The 16,191-nt window shown below is 45.2% G+C and overlaps 1 protein-coding gene across 1 annotated transcript; it reads right to left on the bottom strand.

Annotated features, from left to right (window-relative positions):
- Positions 1-8,530: 8,530 nt before the first annotated feature.
- On the bottom strand, positions 8,531-16,186 carry LOC116273635 (matrix-remodeling-associated protein 5; the record flags this gene model as incomplete). Its single annotated transcript, XM_031662766.1, has 3 exons — positions 8,531-11,584; positions 12,710-13,610; positions 15,694-16,186. Coding segments are annotated over 3 exons (3,303 nt in total), but the record flags the coding sequence as incomplete, so codon positions are not given.
- Positions 16,187-16,191: the final 5 nt, after the last annotated feature.

Below are 16,191 nucleotides of genomic sequence, written 5' to 3'. Positions count from 1 at the left end.
ATTTTGGAGCCAAAAGAAACATTTCCTTTTGCCCTCATGGTGGAGGGCTGGAGGTACAGGGTTAAGGAATGTCTTGAGTCCTCTGCTTGGATAAAATTTACATCATATCCACTTACATTTCACTGGTCTAAACATGTCATATGATCATGAGAGAATCTGTATAATTTCCTTCTTATCTGAGGAAGCAGCTCATTGGAAACATGATCTAATTTGTCCCAGATGGTGAATGCAGTTTGGAACACAGTGGAATATTCTAGTGAGTACAGAGTGAGAGAGAGAGAGTGGCAGAAAGTTGCAGAAAAACAAGAAGAAATGGAACTCAGGAAAAAGAAACATAAGTAAAATCCCTTAATATATAAAAGTTATGGTTGAAGCTAGTGGGATTTATGAGTGAGGAGAGAAAAGAATGGATTGAAGATAGAAAAGAATAAAATTGGGTAAATAAAAGTTGAGGAAGAAAAAAGACATTGCAGTACAAAGAAAATCAGCAGTGGCAGTTATGGTGGGACCCTACCCTAGAACAGATATAAAGAGTAAAGGAATATGTAGAATTTCCAGATTGTTCTCAAAGGTCCCTTGGTCATAAAAAGCTTAGACAATATCATGGATGCTTGCATCATGGTTATACTCACTTGCCCACACATGCACAGAACTGGGCTACTGTGAAAAGCTCGTATGAAGATCACCCTTGCTTTTCTTACATGCTGTAGTTCATTTGAGTGGGTTTCAGGTGGGAAAGGAGAGATAATAAGGGCAGGAATCATTTCCTATCCTTATGGCATTCTACAAGCATCACAAAAACCTTAAAAAAAATTGTATCCCTGAAGATACCCAGCAGATAAAGCATTACATTGGGTTAAATGGCAGTGGATGCTTTCCTGGAATCAAAGAAAAGATGATAGTGGGAAAGAAGCATCCTTATTTATGAGAATCCATGATGAGGCAGACATGAGATAAAGGTTTTATACCCCTATCTAAGGATTTTCCGTTTCGCCAGCCTTCCAGGGACTATCCTTAATTAAATGACGGCATACATTGAGTCAAGTTGAGTGTCAAGCAGATTTGCAGTCTTTCCTAGTACTTCAAATAGTCCACAGGCTCTGTTTACTTTCTTCATCTCTATCTCATTTTGATAATCTCTCAGATCTTTATATTATGTTTATTCAGGTTGCTGCTTTTCCCTCTCAAAGTCTTCATCAACAGAAGAGAAAGCAGCCATCTTTCTTCATGCCCCAACACACCACCAACCCAAGGTTGCTTTGTGTCACAGAACTTTACTAAAGTTTTGCCAATATTGGAGAATGAAAATTGTGCATAAGTGGGAACAAATTAAGAAGTAATTATAAATATAACAGTTCATGTGATCCTTATTACTGCCATAAAGCTCAGAATTCAAGGCTTTCCCCAGAGGAAGACAAAATGAGTCAACTTCAGAATCATCTCCCAGCCAAAGAGAAAATTCAAATACCTTTATCATAGTCACTCAAGACATTTTTTAGTATCTACCATGTTCCACGCGCTGGCCAGGTCAATGCGCACACAGCACTGAAGAAACTAGACACATCTTCAACCAGACATTGTGAGTAGTGGTTCTCTTCTATACCAGTTTTCCTGTCACCCGTTTCCCTGGTCTACTTCCTATATATCTTCAGCTCTGCATGGCAAGGAGGACGTTCCCAACAGAGCTTCTATCAGCTGGCTTGTTACTGAAGTCAGCAGTGGGACCGGTTAGCAGGAGTTTGGAGGAGAAGTGGGAGGAATGGAAGGTGGGTGCGTCTCCTCTGTTTCAGCCTTGGGCAGCAACGTTGCAGCAACGTGATACATCGTCACTCTGCAACTCACTCTCTGGGATGCCTACTGCTCTAGTTGGGCTCCTCAGCCCTTCCTTTCTCTCTGCAGACAACACCATATAGTAATTTCCCTTGACTGAAAACACTGACTAGCCCCTGAAGTTTTTTCTATTTACATAATCAGAAAGCATCATAGAGTGTTTTCTAAAACAAAAAAGGTACTTTTTCTTTCAGATAATTTATACTACCCTACCAGGGAGTGGACACAGCTTCAGTGTTTTTCTTCTTTTTTTAATGGAACTTTCAAGTTTTGTCCCACCAGCTATATGCAGTGGTTTTCCCAATGACCTGGTAAAGTGAGTGGTGTCATCCCCATTTGACACACACAAAGAAACAGAAGTTTAAGTAGATGACATCTACATTCCCACAGCTATTCAAGAACCGGACCTAATTTCAAGCTTGTGTCTCATTCACTTGAAGTCTTATTTGGTCAGCCATGTTTTCCCAAAGCTCCCCATTCACCCAAAACCTTGTTTGATTGGCCATGTTTTCCCAAGGCTCTTCACTCACTCAAAGCTTTGTTTCATGGACCATGTTTTTCCAAGGCTCCTAATCGACTCAAAACCTTGTTTGATCAGCTATGTTTTTCCAAGGCGTTTCATCCTCTCAAAGCCTTGTTTGATTAACCATGTTTTCCCAAGGCTCCCATTCACCCAAAACCTTGTTTGATCAGCCATGTTTTCCCAAGGCTTTCCATCCACCCAAAACCTTGTGGATCAGCCATGCTTTTCCAAGACTCCTCATCCACTCAAAGCCTTAATTGGCCATGTTTTCCCAAGTGTCCCATCCACTCAAAACCTTGTTTGATCGGCCATGTTTTCCCAAAGCTCCATGGTTAGGCACAACACAGCACAGCACACACGTTGGTTCTAGTTTTGGTTTCTAGTTCTGGTTATGCTACATGGCTTAGGATGCATAAGCTGCAGCTGAAGTTGGATAGTGTAGGATTGGACCTACACCAATGCTCCAATCTTACACCATTATAGTGGTCATATCTAAGCACCCTTCTTCAGAATTCAACTCTCCCAAGAGTGGTTGTGATTCGTAACTTGAACACACTTTGAAAACCATTGCTCTTCAAAATACTGGAGAAATAATAGCAATAAATATGAAAATAACCAACATATACTGAGTACTTGTGATTGGACAGGCTTTGTTCTAAGAACCTCATCTTCTATTTTCACAATGGCCTTATGAGGTGAGTGTCCTATAAGTTTCCTCTTTCCCACAAATCTGAAAACAGAAGCATGCAGAATTTCAACACCACACCAAGGTTCTAATGTCTTCATGGGGGGAGGTATCACACAATATGGTACAAATTAGCACAATAGGTTGCCCCATAGAGGGTTAAATAATAAGAAATATGTGATGGATCACAGTATAGTTTTGCCAAACCACTTCAGGAACAAATGAATTCCAGCGCTAAAGATGCCACTTCCTCATCACATTCTTGCTGCACTTTGTACTCACCCAAGCTTCTCTCTCAGAGATTCTGATTTGTAGGTCAGAGTCTGGTGTAACAGGTGGAATGGTGGCTCCCAAAGATGTGTCTATCTATGTCATAACCTCTGGAACTTATAAATGTGAACTTATTTACATAAGATATAATTGTCTTAAGTATCTCAAAATGAGATCACCCTGGATTAGATGAGCCCTAAATCTATGGACAAATGTCCTTATAGTAGACAGAGGACTGGGAGGCTGAGGCAGGAGAATCGCCTGAACCTGGGAGGTGGAAGTTGCAGTGAGCAGAAATCACGCCATTGCACGCAGCCTGGGCAACAAGAGTGAAACTCCGTCTAAAAAAAAAAATGGGAGAGAGAGAGAGAGACAGAAAAGGAGACACAGAGGAGAAGGCTACATGGAGATGGAGGCAGAGACTGGAGTGATGAGGCTACAAGCCCAAGGATGCTTGGAGCCCACGGGAGCTGGGAGAGGCAGGAAGGATCCTCCCCTAGAGCCTCCAGAAGGAACGGGATACAATTGTAATGGATTGAACCATGGTCTCCCAAAAAGATATGTCCACATCCTAACCCCAGAACCTGTAAATGGAACCTTATTTGGAAATAAGGGCTTTGCAGATATACTTAAATCAAGGATCTCAAGATGAGATCATCCTGGATTAGTGTGGCCCTAGAGCAAATGACAGGTGTCCTTCTAAGATACAGAAGAGGAGACACAGATGGAGAGGAGTAGGCCACATGGAGACCAAGGCAGACACTGAATTGATGCCGCCTCAAGCCCAGGGATTCCTGGAGCCTCCAGGAGCTGGGAGAGGCAGGAAGGATCCTCCCCTAGAACCTCCAGAAGGAGCGCAGCTCTGGCCACACTTTGACCTCAGACTGCTGGTCTCCAGAACTGTGAGATAATCAATTCCTGTTGTTTTAAGCCACCAGTTCTGTGGTCATTTGCAATCGCAGTCCCAGGAAATGAAGACACTTGGACATGAGGATGTTTAAATCAATCCAGGAGATGATAACATAAAGCCAACAAGAACCAAAGGTTAAAAAGTACTGCTAAAAAGGAAGCCAAACAGCCTCTCTGGATGAAGGTAAACCAACGTGGTTTTTTTTGTTTTTGTTTTTTTCCAAAACAGAGTCAGTTCATGCTGGCCATCCAGAAACTCACTAACACTACCCCTCTTAGTTTCATCATTAATCTGTTACTGAACTTCCACCTCCAAAAGACTTGGGTCCTTTTCTTATTTTTGGAGACCGTCTTACGCTGTCACCCAGGCTGGAGTGCAGTGGTGCGATCTCGGCTCACTGCAGCCTCAACCTCTCGGGCTCCAGTGATCCTCCTACCTCAGTCTCCAGAGTAGTTGGGACTACAGGCGTGCACCACCACACCCAGCTAATTTTTGTATTTTCTGTAGAGATGGGATCTTGCTATGTTGCCCAGGCTGATCTTGAACTCCTGGGCTCAAGCGATCTGCAGGCCTTGGTCTCCCAAAGTTCTGGGATTACAGGTGAGACTTGGGTCTTAAATGACAAAAGTTCAGAAAAGGATCTTGTGGGGTTCAGTGTCTTGCAGACTGAATTCAACAGCAGGGTTGGGGTCTTCCTCATCTTGTCCCACATTCAGCCAAGCTTCATTGAAACAAGAGCTGCCTTTGCAATTACAAACCAGACTTCAAGGACTAGAACCTGGTTGAAGTTTTGTTTTTCTGTGAGGTCCTGAGAGTAATTAATTGGTAACAGTGGACTGTTAGCTAGGGATTTTGCTTGTGTCCACAGGTTTACAAGCACATATACCAGATGGCAGAACTTAGCCATTTAGGGAGAAAAAACAACTATCTTCCAGTTAGTGTATTATTTACAAATAATGATACAGCCATATGTGATTCTGATTAATGATCTGCTCAAATCACACACCTTCGTGTTCTGGACACACTGGTTTAAATGGCTCTTATTTTACCTAAGTCATGAGGTGCTAAGTATCTCTCATCATGACCATCCCTACAAGAAAATTTAAAATATTTGCATTTATTTCTTAGGACGTCTGTAACCAATCACCTCAAAATAGGGGCTTAAAACAACAGTAATGAACTCTCTCCCAGCTCTGGAGATGAGAAGTCTGAGATCAAGGTATCTCAGAGCCATGCTTCCTCTGGAGGCTCTAGGGGAGGATCCTTCCTGCCTCTCCCAGCTCCTGGTGGCTCCAGGCGTCCCTGGGTATCACTCCAGTCTGTGCCTCCATCTCCACGTGGCCTTCTCCTGTGTCTGTGCCTCCTCTTTTGTCTCTTAAACAGATACCTGTAATTGGATTTAGGGCCCATCTAATCCAGGATGATCGCATCTCAAGATCTTTACCTTAATTACACCTGCAAAGACCCTATTTCCAAATAAGGTCCCATTCCCAGCTTCTGAGAGTCAGAATATGGGCATATATTTTGGGGGCCACTGCTCAATACACTACAATTGTATGCAGTTCCCTCTGGATGTTCTAGGGTAGGATCCTTCCTGCCTCTTCCAGCTCCTGGGGGCTCCAAGAATCCCTGGGCTTGTGGCCATGTCACTCCAGTCTCTGCCTCTGTCTCCATGTGACCTCCTCCTCTGTGTCTGTGTCCCCTCATCTGTCTCTTATAGTGACACTTATTGCATTTAGGACCCATCCTTATCCAGAATAATCTCATTTCCAGATCATTCACATGATCACATCTGCAGACTCTTTTTCCAAATAAGGTTGCACTGACAGGTTCCAGGTAGAGATAATTTTTTTGCAGAATGTTGTTCAACCAATTACAATATCCTACCATGTTCAACCCCAAATGAAACACATTAGACTGTAGTCCAAATATGTCTATTATTTTTTAAAAATTAATTATTACTTTTTAATATTCAGAGACAGGGTCTCACTTTATCACCCAGGCTGTAGTGCAGTGGTGTGATCATAGCTCACTGCAGCCTCAAACTTTTGGGCTCAAGTGATCCTTCTACCTCAGCCTCCTGAGTAGCTGTGACTATGGGCCTGCACCACTATTACATTTTATCTATCACTAGGCCCAAGGTCTCCTTGCTTGAGGCTCGAACTTTTTTCATGATGTTTTTGCTGCCAGGAGAACACGTCCCCCGATTTGTCCATATCATTCTGCCCAGGCATTCTTCTATTCTTGGCTCCATGAAAATGCTATCTCAGCCATCAAAATATAGCTCTTTCTTAATGGGACTACAATCCCACCTGTTTTTTCATCCCCTAGAATCTGAATGCTCTCTGAACCACTTTGAATGTTTCCAAATGCCTCTTCAGCCCATCACCTCATGTGAATGCAGAAATTTGGGTTGATAGGATGTTTTTACCATTTTTTTCCAGGTAAAATTTCACCAAGGTATGTCCTGCAGAAACTTTCTCTACACCTAGGAGAATTTACCTCCCCAGATCTCAGTTTCCGCATCATTCACTGAAGCAGGGAGTCCAAATGAATGTGTTTCTAAAACCCTCTGCTGCGTGTATGTATCTAGCACAGTGTTTTCTAACCAGGGATGGTACAGCCTCATGGGGAGAATGTGACCATGTCCAGAGACAGTTTTGGTTGTCACACTGGGGTGGTGGATGCTCCTGGCATCTGGTGGGTGGAGCCCAGGGACGCTGCTCAACACCCTACAGTGCACAGGACGGTCCCACCACAGAGAATCTTCCAGCCCCAGATGTCCATAGTGCTGAGGCTGAGAAATCCTTAGCATGAGAAACTCAATCTATTATCTGTCTGTCTATCTATCTATCTATCTATCTATCTATCTATCTATCTATCTATCTATTTTCCATCCATCCATCACCCATCCAACCATCCATCGTCTATTTTTCTATCTACCCATCTATCATCTACCCAACTACCTATCTAATCCACCCAACCATCTCTCATCAGTCTATGTATGTATCTATCCATCTATTGATCATCCATTCAATGATTTATTACCTATCATCTATCTATAATTCATCCCAACATCCATCATCTATTTATCTATATACCTATCTATCTAACATTCACCCAACCATCCATCATTTATCCATCTGTGTATCTGTCATCCATCCAACCATCCACCATTTATCTATCAATCAATCATCCATCCAACCATCTATTATCTATCGACCTATCTTACTCCTTTCTATATTTATTATCTATTTATATCTATAAATCATCTATCTGTATCAATCATTATTTATGTCTCCTATCCATATATATTATCTATCTGTCATCTATCTACCACCTATCTATCACTTATCTATCTATATCAATCTTCTGTCAGTTATCTATCTACCAATCTAATCTGTTCTTTATGTCAGTGGCTCTCAGCTAGGAGCAAGTTTGCACTCCCTAAAGGGGCATTTGGCAATGTCCAGAGACATTTTTGGTCATCACAATTTTGGGGGGTGGAGGGGTACTAGTATCTGGTGGGTAGAGCCCAGGGATGCTGCTCAATACCCTACAAAGGACACCCCAGCCCAGAGAATCATCCAGCCCCAAATGTCATTCATGTGCATTTTGAGAGACCTTGCATCATCTGAAGAGCCTGTCTATTGAGGATAAGCGCTGCAAGCACCACCTCCTCCTCCACCTCTCTGCCTCCTCAGGCCTCTCTTGATATCCAACACACAGTAAGGGCTGTGCAGATATATTTAAGCAGATAAGTGGATTGATGAATGAGAGACAGGCTCTTTGCCTCCCACAGAGTTTAAAAAAAAATGCATTCTTTAGTTTCCATGACCGACATTCTTTAACAATTGGCGACAGTGCATTTCTTGAAATGCTGACAGTCATATTTTTCCCAAATGTTTATCTTGTCTGCCTTTTTCCTTCCTCTCAGGGGAAGCAAAAGAAGGACAGTTTTGCATATTTGTGGAACACAGTACATGTATTTCCAGACGTCTCTTTGACAAAAAATTAAAAAAGAAAAATCCCGAAGGATTTCCTAGAACACTGCTTCTCAGTCCCCACACTGTCTTGCTGCATACCGAAATTGTCGCTACATGCAAGTGACACTCAAACTCTGCCTTCCTGCCTGCCAAATCTGTCATCAGAAGCATTACCTTTGACTCAGTTTCCTTGCCTGTTAAAAATGTGTAGAGAAGATAATCATTGAGAGAAGGTGAATGAAAGCAGTTTTTTCAACCACGCTGATGGAAACCCAAATTCATGTGACTCTCTTTTGTTTGAAAATAGCATTGTCATCACTGCCTGGTTTTCGGGAGAATATTATTTTATTATCAAATGTACAGTATATTGACCTTAAAAATACAGTACAGCAGTCATGGAAATAACAAGTCTTGTATTATTCATGGGCACAGACTGACTCATGGCTGGGGAAGAAGCAGCCACCTTAGACTGGATGGACAGCTCAGATACTGCAGAGAAATTTCTGAACTTTTAGGAGAAGACTCTAGATTCAATTCTGTAAAGCTACGATGCAGTTTTCTCTTTCCTTTCCTCTCACCTCCTCTGAGCACAGCTTTCAACAAAAACTTTGCATACAAAGAAATCTAATATCGCAGCCTTCCCCACTTCAGGGTTCCTGGAGAAGGTAATATAGCAGTGGTTACTGAATTTGAAGGAGGTTGGAGAGGAATTTTTTAAAATTGTATTTCCATGTCTGCTGTAATGTATCCAAGTCTTGTAAAGACCAATAATTTATTAATTTTAATGAGACAGAAAGTATTTCTCCTTCTAGTCTCATCGTCTGATTTGAGAGGAAAAAAATATATAAAACATTATATAAAAGGTGAGTTCCAGGAAGAAATGGATTTTTTCATATAAAATGGTAGCTGTATGTATGTAACTCTGAATTAAAAATATATATATATATCAATCACTCTGGTTCTAAATCCTTATTGGGCAAGCTGGAGTTTTGAAGTGACAGAGGAAATAGCTGAAAGATGACTTGTCAATCTGGAACAAAGTCTATCTTGTAAAAACTGCAGCAGGTTAACTAGGTGATGCGTCTTTAATGGGGTAGTGGGGGATTGTTCGTGTCTATGGTTTATTTTTGGTGAATGTTCTGCAGATAGCCTATGGACGCTTATGAAGGCAGTTGAGTGGCATTTGCAAAAAAAAGAAAAATTGCAGTCAGAGCACAGATACCGCGAATGAAGCCTCTGGAATGATGTAAACACAAAAGAAAGTTCCCAGCGAGGCTGAGCCCTGCTTCTGGTGTCTGTATTGCTTCCTTTTCCCAACAATCGTAGATCAAGTTCAACCTCAACTTGAAACCCACAGGGGGCCACCATGCACCCTGACACATTATTTAAGAGCTCCGATTCCCCAGCCTGACTTCCCGTACAAACCGCGCTTTGTTGTCAGTTCCTAAGCAATCTTTCTGGAATCCACATTTCAGAAGACATGGATGTAAGTTGTTTTCGAGTCACTGCCGAGAATGTTTTTTGCCATGCACTTGTAGAAGCCGGCGTCTCTCTGTGTGGCATGCTGGATGGTCAGTGATCCCTGCGGGTGAAGAAATCTGTTTCCATACAGACGAGCCTGAACCCCTGCCTTCAGATGCGACTTATCCGGCAGCTCCCACGTGATGTCAGCTTTGGGAATCCCCATAGCCATGCAGTTCAGCTTCACGGTGTTCCCGGGCCGGGTGTAGATGACGGGGGTGGGCTCGCTGGTGATCCGGGGAGGATAGGCGATCACAATCACGGGGATGCTGGTGACCGAAGGGCCGTACTCCGTCTCCATCCTGCATACATAGGTACCCCTGTCAAACACCGAGGCCTCACGAACCGCGAGGGTGCCATTGTCCAGAAGGGAAATGCGTCCCAGGGCTTGGGGGCCCTCCAGACGCATGCCGTTGGGGAGCGTCCAGGAGAAATGTCCCTGCCCAGCCCCGGGAGGGGTGCAGGGGAGCTTCAGGGTCTCACCGTTGATGATGCTGACCAGGTTATGATACTGCTTGTTTGCTTCTGGTTTCAGCCCCACCTTCAGGGAGACCAGCCTCTCCGTGTGGCCAGCGGCGTTGCGGGCCACGCAGCGGTAGGCCCCGGCATCCACCGAGGAGAGACCGCTGATGTGGAGCATGCCGTCAGCCTTGTGGTAGAAGCGCTGCAGCTGCTGTCCGCTCTGCAGATCGGTGCCATTGGGAAGGACCCACACCAGGCTGGGTGTCGGGCTCCCCGCGGCAGAGCAGTTGAGGCTGATGGTGTGGCCCGCCATGGCCGTGATCTTCTCGCTGATCGGGTCGTGGAAGATGGGTTTCTCCATGGGCTCCAGGACAGTGAGCTGCACGATCAACCTGGCCTCCCCTCCCTCGTTGCGCGCCATGCATACTAGCTGAACGGAGTCGCTCTTCCTCAGACTCCTGATGTCTAGGGAACCGTTGCCATGGACAGTGACCCGATTTCCATAGTATGGAGCTGGCAGAACCACACCCTCGGGAAAAGCCCATAACACCCTCGGGGTGGGGATGCCTTCAGCTCTGCAGTCAATCAGTTTCCGACTGCCCCCGGCTGCTATCTCCCGCACAGTGGTGATGGGGTTGGGGCTACCGTTGATTTTGGGTGGCTGGACATTGACGTGAATCCACACCGTCTTCCTATCCTCTCCGGCGCTGTTCCTGACCAGGCAGGTGTAGTTGCCACTGTCAGAGCGCTGGGCTTTCTGAATAAGGAGAGTGCCATCTTGGTATATCTGATACTTCTCAGAGGCGGTGGGGATCACCCGGTTGGTTGGGGACAACCAAGTCACCTTGGGCATGGGTTCTCCTTTGGCCTCACAGGCTACAGTGGCCACGTCTCCATAGGGCACCTGAACCGCCAAGTAAGTCTTGTTCCGGATGGTGGCAGGCGCTGTCACCACCTTGACTCTGACTCTCATCTCGTCCTTCCCGACCTGATTTTCGGCAAAGCAGGTGTAGTCTCCTTCCTCCCTCATCCCCACTTCATTAAAGTAGAGCGTCCCATTGTTGAAGACAACATAGCGCTTGGTGCGTCCACCGCTGTCATCTGACTGCATGAAGGAGTTCACCAGACTCCCATCCGGGAGGCTCCAGGAGATCTCAGGATTGGGAAGCCCGGTGGCCACACAGTCCACTTTCAGGTCACCCCCATAGAAGACTTTGTGGTCGTTCTCCTCCTTGTGCTCAATCTTGGCCGGTTTCATCACCACATTCACCTTGAGCACCACGTAGTCGTCACCAACCTTATTTCGAGCTACGCACAGGTAATCTCCAGCGTCTTTGTCCGTCACTGATTTTACCACCAGGGTCCCGTTGGCAAACACCTTGATTCTACTATCAAAACTACAGAAAAAAAGAAAAAGGAGTAGATGTCAGTTTCCCAAATGCTCTACTGTGGCATTAGGTCACTGGAATAACACAAAAATAGTTGGTTCTGTGATGCATCAGCCCAGATGGCTACTATTGCAAAATGCCCAATGGTTTGATCCACACACACTTGCAGGAATAGGATTGACATCTTCGACTACGTTTCATGCCCTTGAACCCATGGTCAGGCCAACCTAACATCAGATTCAACAGGGAGTTCTTATTTGCAGTCAATCACTTTCCACAACCTTCTCCAGGCTGTAAAAACCATTGGGCAAGAAAGGAGGAAGCTAAGTATTTGTTAAGAAGTTAGGTATTTCTTCTGGATCCGAGTTTAGAGGGACAACATTTCATTGCATAAAAATCACACACTGGGCCAGGAACAGGGGCTCAGGCCTGTCATCCCAGCACTTTGGGAGGTCAGGGTGGGAGGATTGCTTGAGGTGAAGTGTTCGAGATCACCCTTGGGAACATAGCAGATCCCATCTCTACAAAAAGTAAATAATGATAATAATAACAAGCTGTGCCTCGTGGTGCACACCAGTAGTTTCAGCTACTCAGGAGGCTGAGGCTGGACGATCGCTTTAACACAGAAGGTTGAGGCTGCAGTGAGCTATAATCACACCACTGCACTCCAGCCTGGGCAACAGAGTGACACCCTGTCTCTAATGAATTTATTATTATTATTAGTTGAGATGGACTGTCACTCTGTCGTACAGGGTGGAGTGAAGTGGTGTGATCTTGATTTACTGCAACCTCCACCTCCCGGGTTCAAGCAATTCTCCTGCCTCAGCCTCCCGAGTAGCTGGGACTACAGACACTTGCCACCACGCCCGGCAAATTTTTGTATGTTTATTAGAGACAGTGTTTCACCATGTTGGCCGGGCTGGCCTCAAACTCCTGACCTCAAGTGATCTGCCCACCTCGGCCTCCCAAAGTGCTGGGATTACAGGCGTGAGCCACCGTGCCCTGCTAATTAATTTCATTTAATTTTATCGGATGCAGGGAGCAGTGTGTGTGCATATTCATCCTGAAAATGGACTCATATTCGTTGGGGCCACCAGCCCAGCGATTTACAGGAAGCCACGCAGAGCCGCCTACCTGAAGAGCGTGTCGATCATCCTCTTGGAGGGCAGCCTCCAAAGGATGCGCGGCCAGGGGTCCCCCGAGGCGCTGCAGTCCAGCTTGAGGGTCCCTCCGTACCTGACGTCCGTCCTCCGCGGAGAGGTGCCCGTGATGCGCGCGTTGGCTGCTGCACGCTGCACGTTCAGCTGCACCGTCCTGCGCGCGGAGCCCACCAGGTTGGCGGCCACGCACTCATAGCGCCCGCTGTCCTTGGGCGCGAGGTTGCGGATGTAGAGCGTCCCATTGGGGAAAACGAACAAGTTCCCGTGGAGGAACTGCGAGGGGCGGATCTGGGTACCGTCCCCGAGCACCCAGCGCACGCTGGGCAGGGGCGCAGCCTTGGCAGTGCAGTGAATGTGAATGCTGAGCCCAGGGGGCAGCGAGATGTTCTCCAGCTTCTCCTGGTGGATAACCGGGGGCAGTGCCGCCACATGCAGGCGGATGGCCAGGCTGTCGGCCCCGGCTGCATTGCTGGCCACGCACTTATAGACGCCTCTGTCTGAGAAGGACGCCTCCTTGATGGAAAGGGTTCGGTTTTCGTGCAGGGTGATGCGGCCCTCCACGGGGGATACAGTTTGCCACACCCTCCTGTCTGGGAAGATCCAGGAAATTTGGGGGGCTGGGGTCCCTTTGGCCAGACACTCCATTGCAATGGTGTCTCCCAGGTAGACGGTGACGTCCTGGTAGTGGGAGGCTAGGATTTGAGGTTGCTGCACGGTGACCGAGAGCAAGACCACCATCCGGTCCAGTCCATGCAGGTTGCTGGCGGTGCACATATACTGGCCTCGATCTTGCACTTGAACCTGCCGTATCACTAAGGTACCGTTCTTGAGAACCTCAAACCGTTGTATCCTGGTATTCGGAGTCATAAGAGCTCCTGGAGAAAAGTAACACAGTCAGCTTTGGCATAAACTGTGCCCTTTTGATAATGCTCAAACGAGCAGTATTAGTTAATCTAATTCTCCACTTTATCACTCAGACAGCAAAAGCAAATGTAGAAGGTAGAATGTTTTAGTGTTTTTTAAAGGTTTTTTTATGTTTATTTTATTTGTTAGAGATAGGGTATTGCTCTGTCTCCCAGGTGAGGGTGCAGTGGTACAATCATAGCTCACTGTAGGCTCAACCTCCTGGACTCGGCCTTCTAAGTAGCTGGGACTATAGGTGCAGGCCACCACTCCTGGATAATTTAATTTTTTTTTTTTTTTTTTTTTTTTTGGAGACATGGTCTTGCTGTGTTGCCCAGGTTGGTCTTAAACTCCTGACCTCAAGTGATTCTCTTGTCTTGGCTACCCAGAATGCTGGGATTACAAGTGTGAGCCACCACACCCAGCCTGTTTTGGTCCTAACCGTTAAAGAAATGAAAAACTGAGATATCATCTCATGCCTGCTGGAATGTCTATTATCAAAAAGACCAAAAACAACAGACACTGGTGAAGATGTGGAGAAAAGGGCACCCTCGTACACTGTTGGTGGGAATGTAATTTGGTACAACCACTATGGAAAACAGTATGGAAGTTCCTCATAAAACTAACAATAGAGCTGCCTATAGTCTAGCAATCCCACTACTGGGTATTTAGACAAAGGAAATAACGTCAGTGTGTTGACAAGACATCTGCACTCCCGTATTTACTACAGTGCTATTCACAACAGCCAAGATATGGAATTCAGCTAAGTGTCCATCAATGAATGAATTGATAAAGAGAATGTGGCATATATGCACAATGAAATACCATTCTGTCTTTTGTTTTTCTTTCTTTCTTTTTTTTTTTAAAAAAAGAAGCGCCACTGCACTCCAGCCTGGGTGACAGAGCAAGACTCCATCTCAAAAAAAAAAAAGGAAATTCTGTCATTTGCCACAACATAAATGAACCTGGAGGACATTAGGTTAAGTGAAATAAACCAGGCACAGAAAGACAAATACTGCATGATCTCATTTATATGTGCAATGTAAGAAAGTTGAACTCACTGAAGCTGAAGCAGATAGTGGTATGGTGGTTACCAGGGGCTGGGGATGGGAGTAAAGGGAAGATATTAATTAAAGAGTATGAAGCTCAGTTAGGAGGAATATGCTTAAGTGGTATTATACTCATGGCAACTATAGTTAATAACAATTTAGCTTATACTTGAAAATTGTTGAGAGTAGATTTTGTGTTGTCATCACACACATATGAAATAAGTATGCTATAAAAAAAAGGATAGAGAAAAAGAATGTTTTGTTTCTCTTTTTCATTTTTACACTAGTCCCAGAAACGGGGCCATCTTCAGGCAAAGGAGGGCAAACGTGGGTTTAATAGAGAATTCTAGAAGCAGGCATGAGTCCCAGCCACTTCCAAAGTGAGCTAAGATGGCACAAGCTCAATTACTAGAGACACAGCCTCTCCTTTATTTATTTATGCTAATGCTGTTCTCCTGAACTCCTCGGGCTAGCTGGCTGCATGGGCATGCCAGGCTTGCAGTGGCCAGCCACCCCTGCCCAGAGAGGCCCTTGAGTCCGTAAGAAAGGTGAATTAATCCTAAAGTAAGACTCCAGTAACTCTCTCCTACACAAACTCTGGTTAAAGTGTAGATTGGGTACATATGGACATTAAGATAGGACAAATAGACCCTTGGGACTACTAGAGGAGAGAGGGAGGGGTGGCAAGGGCTGAAAAAACTACCTATCGGGTGCTGTGCTAGCTACCTGGGTAATGGGATCATCTGTGCCCCAAACCTCAGCATCATGCAATCTACCCATGCAACAAACTTGCACATGCTCCCCCTGCATCTAAAACAAAAGCTGAAATTATAAAAATAACAATAAACGCTTATTCAAGTAAAAACAATTCCCCAAATGTGTTATAAAAATTTCTCCTAATGTGCTTATGTTGTTCAACACATGCTGTTTTAATGTATTATATTGCTAGCCAATAAAATAAAAATTGACCAAAAAAGAAAAAAAAGTAGATGCTTAAACATCTTACCTGTGGAAACCTTTGTCCAAGTAATGAAAGGCTTTGGTTTTCCTGTTGCCTCACAGGGGAACACAGCATCTGTCTCGGCAGTGATGGACACAGTCTGTGGGGACTTGGTGAGGATCTGGGGCTTTTCCCCAAGAGACCAGAATTTGGATGCAGGCGGTCCTCCTGCAAAGAACTTTGAGCTGCTCTGGTGGAAGCTTCCTGAGGACTGGACAGAAGATGTTATAAAGGAGACAGAACTCTGGGTGGAGGAGACCAGAGGGGTATTCTGTAAGTTAGTTGAGGGTGACCCTGTGGTCCGCGGAGTGTGCAACAACGGAGGTGCTGGAGGGCCAAAGTCCAGATGGAAGGTGCTATGGGAATGTATCCTGTTGTAGGAACCTGGATTAACTTTTCTCTCTCTCATTACTGGGGCAGGAGAAGTGGGTATCTGGGGTCTCAGGGTGACTCCCAGCTGTGGAAAAGAAAGAGTCCTGTTGGTAAAGAAAGGGAATCTTCCAT

The sequence above is a fragment of the Papio anubis genome, unplaced genomic scaffold, assembly GCF_008728515.1.
Source record: "Papio anubis isolate 15944 unplaced genomic scaffold, Panubis1.0 scaffold986, whole genome shotgun sequence".
NCBI lineage: Eukaryota > Metazoa > Chordata > Mammalia > Primates > Cercopithecidae > Papio > Papio anubis.
This window is presented reverse-complemented; position numbering and strand designations above follow the sequence as displayed.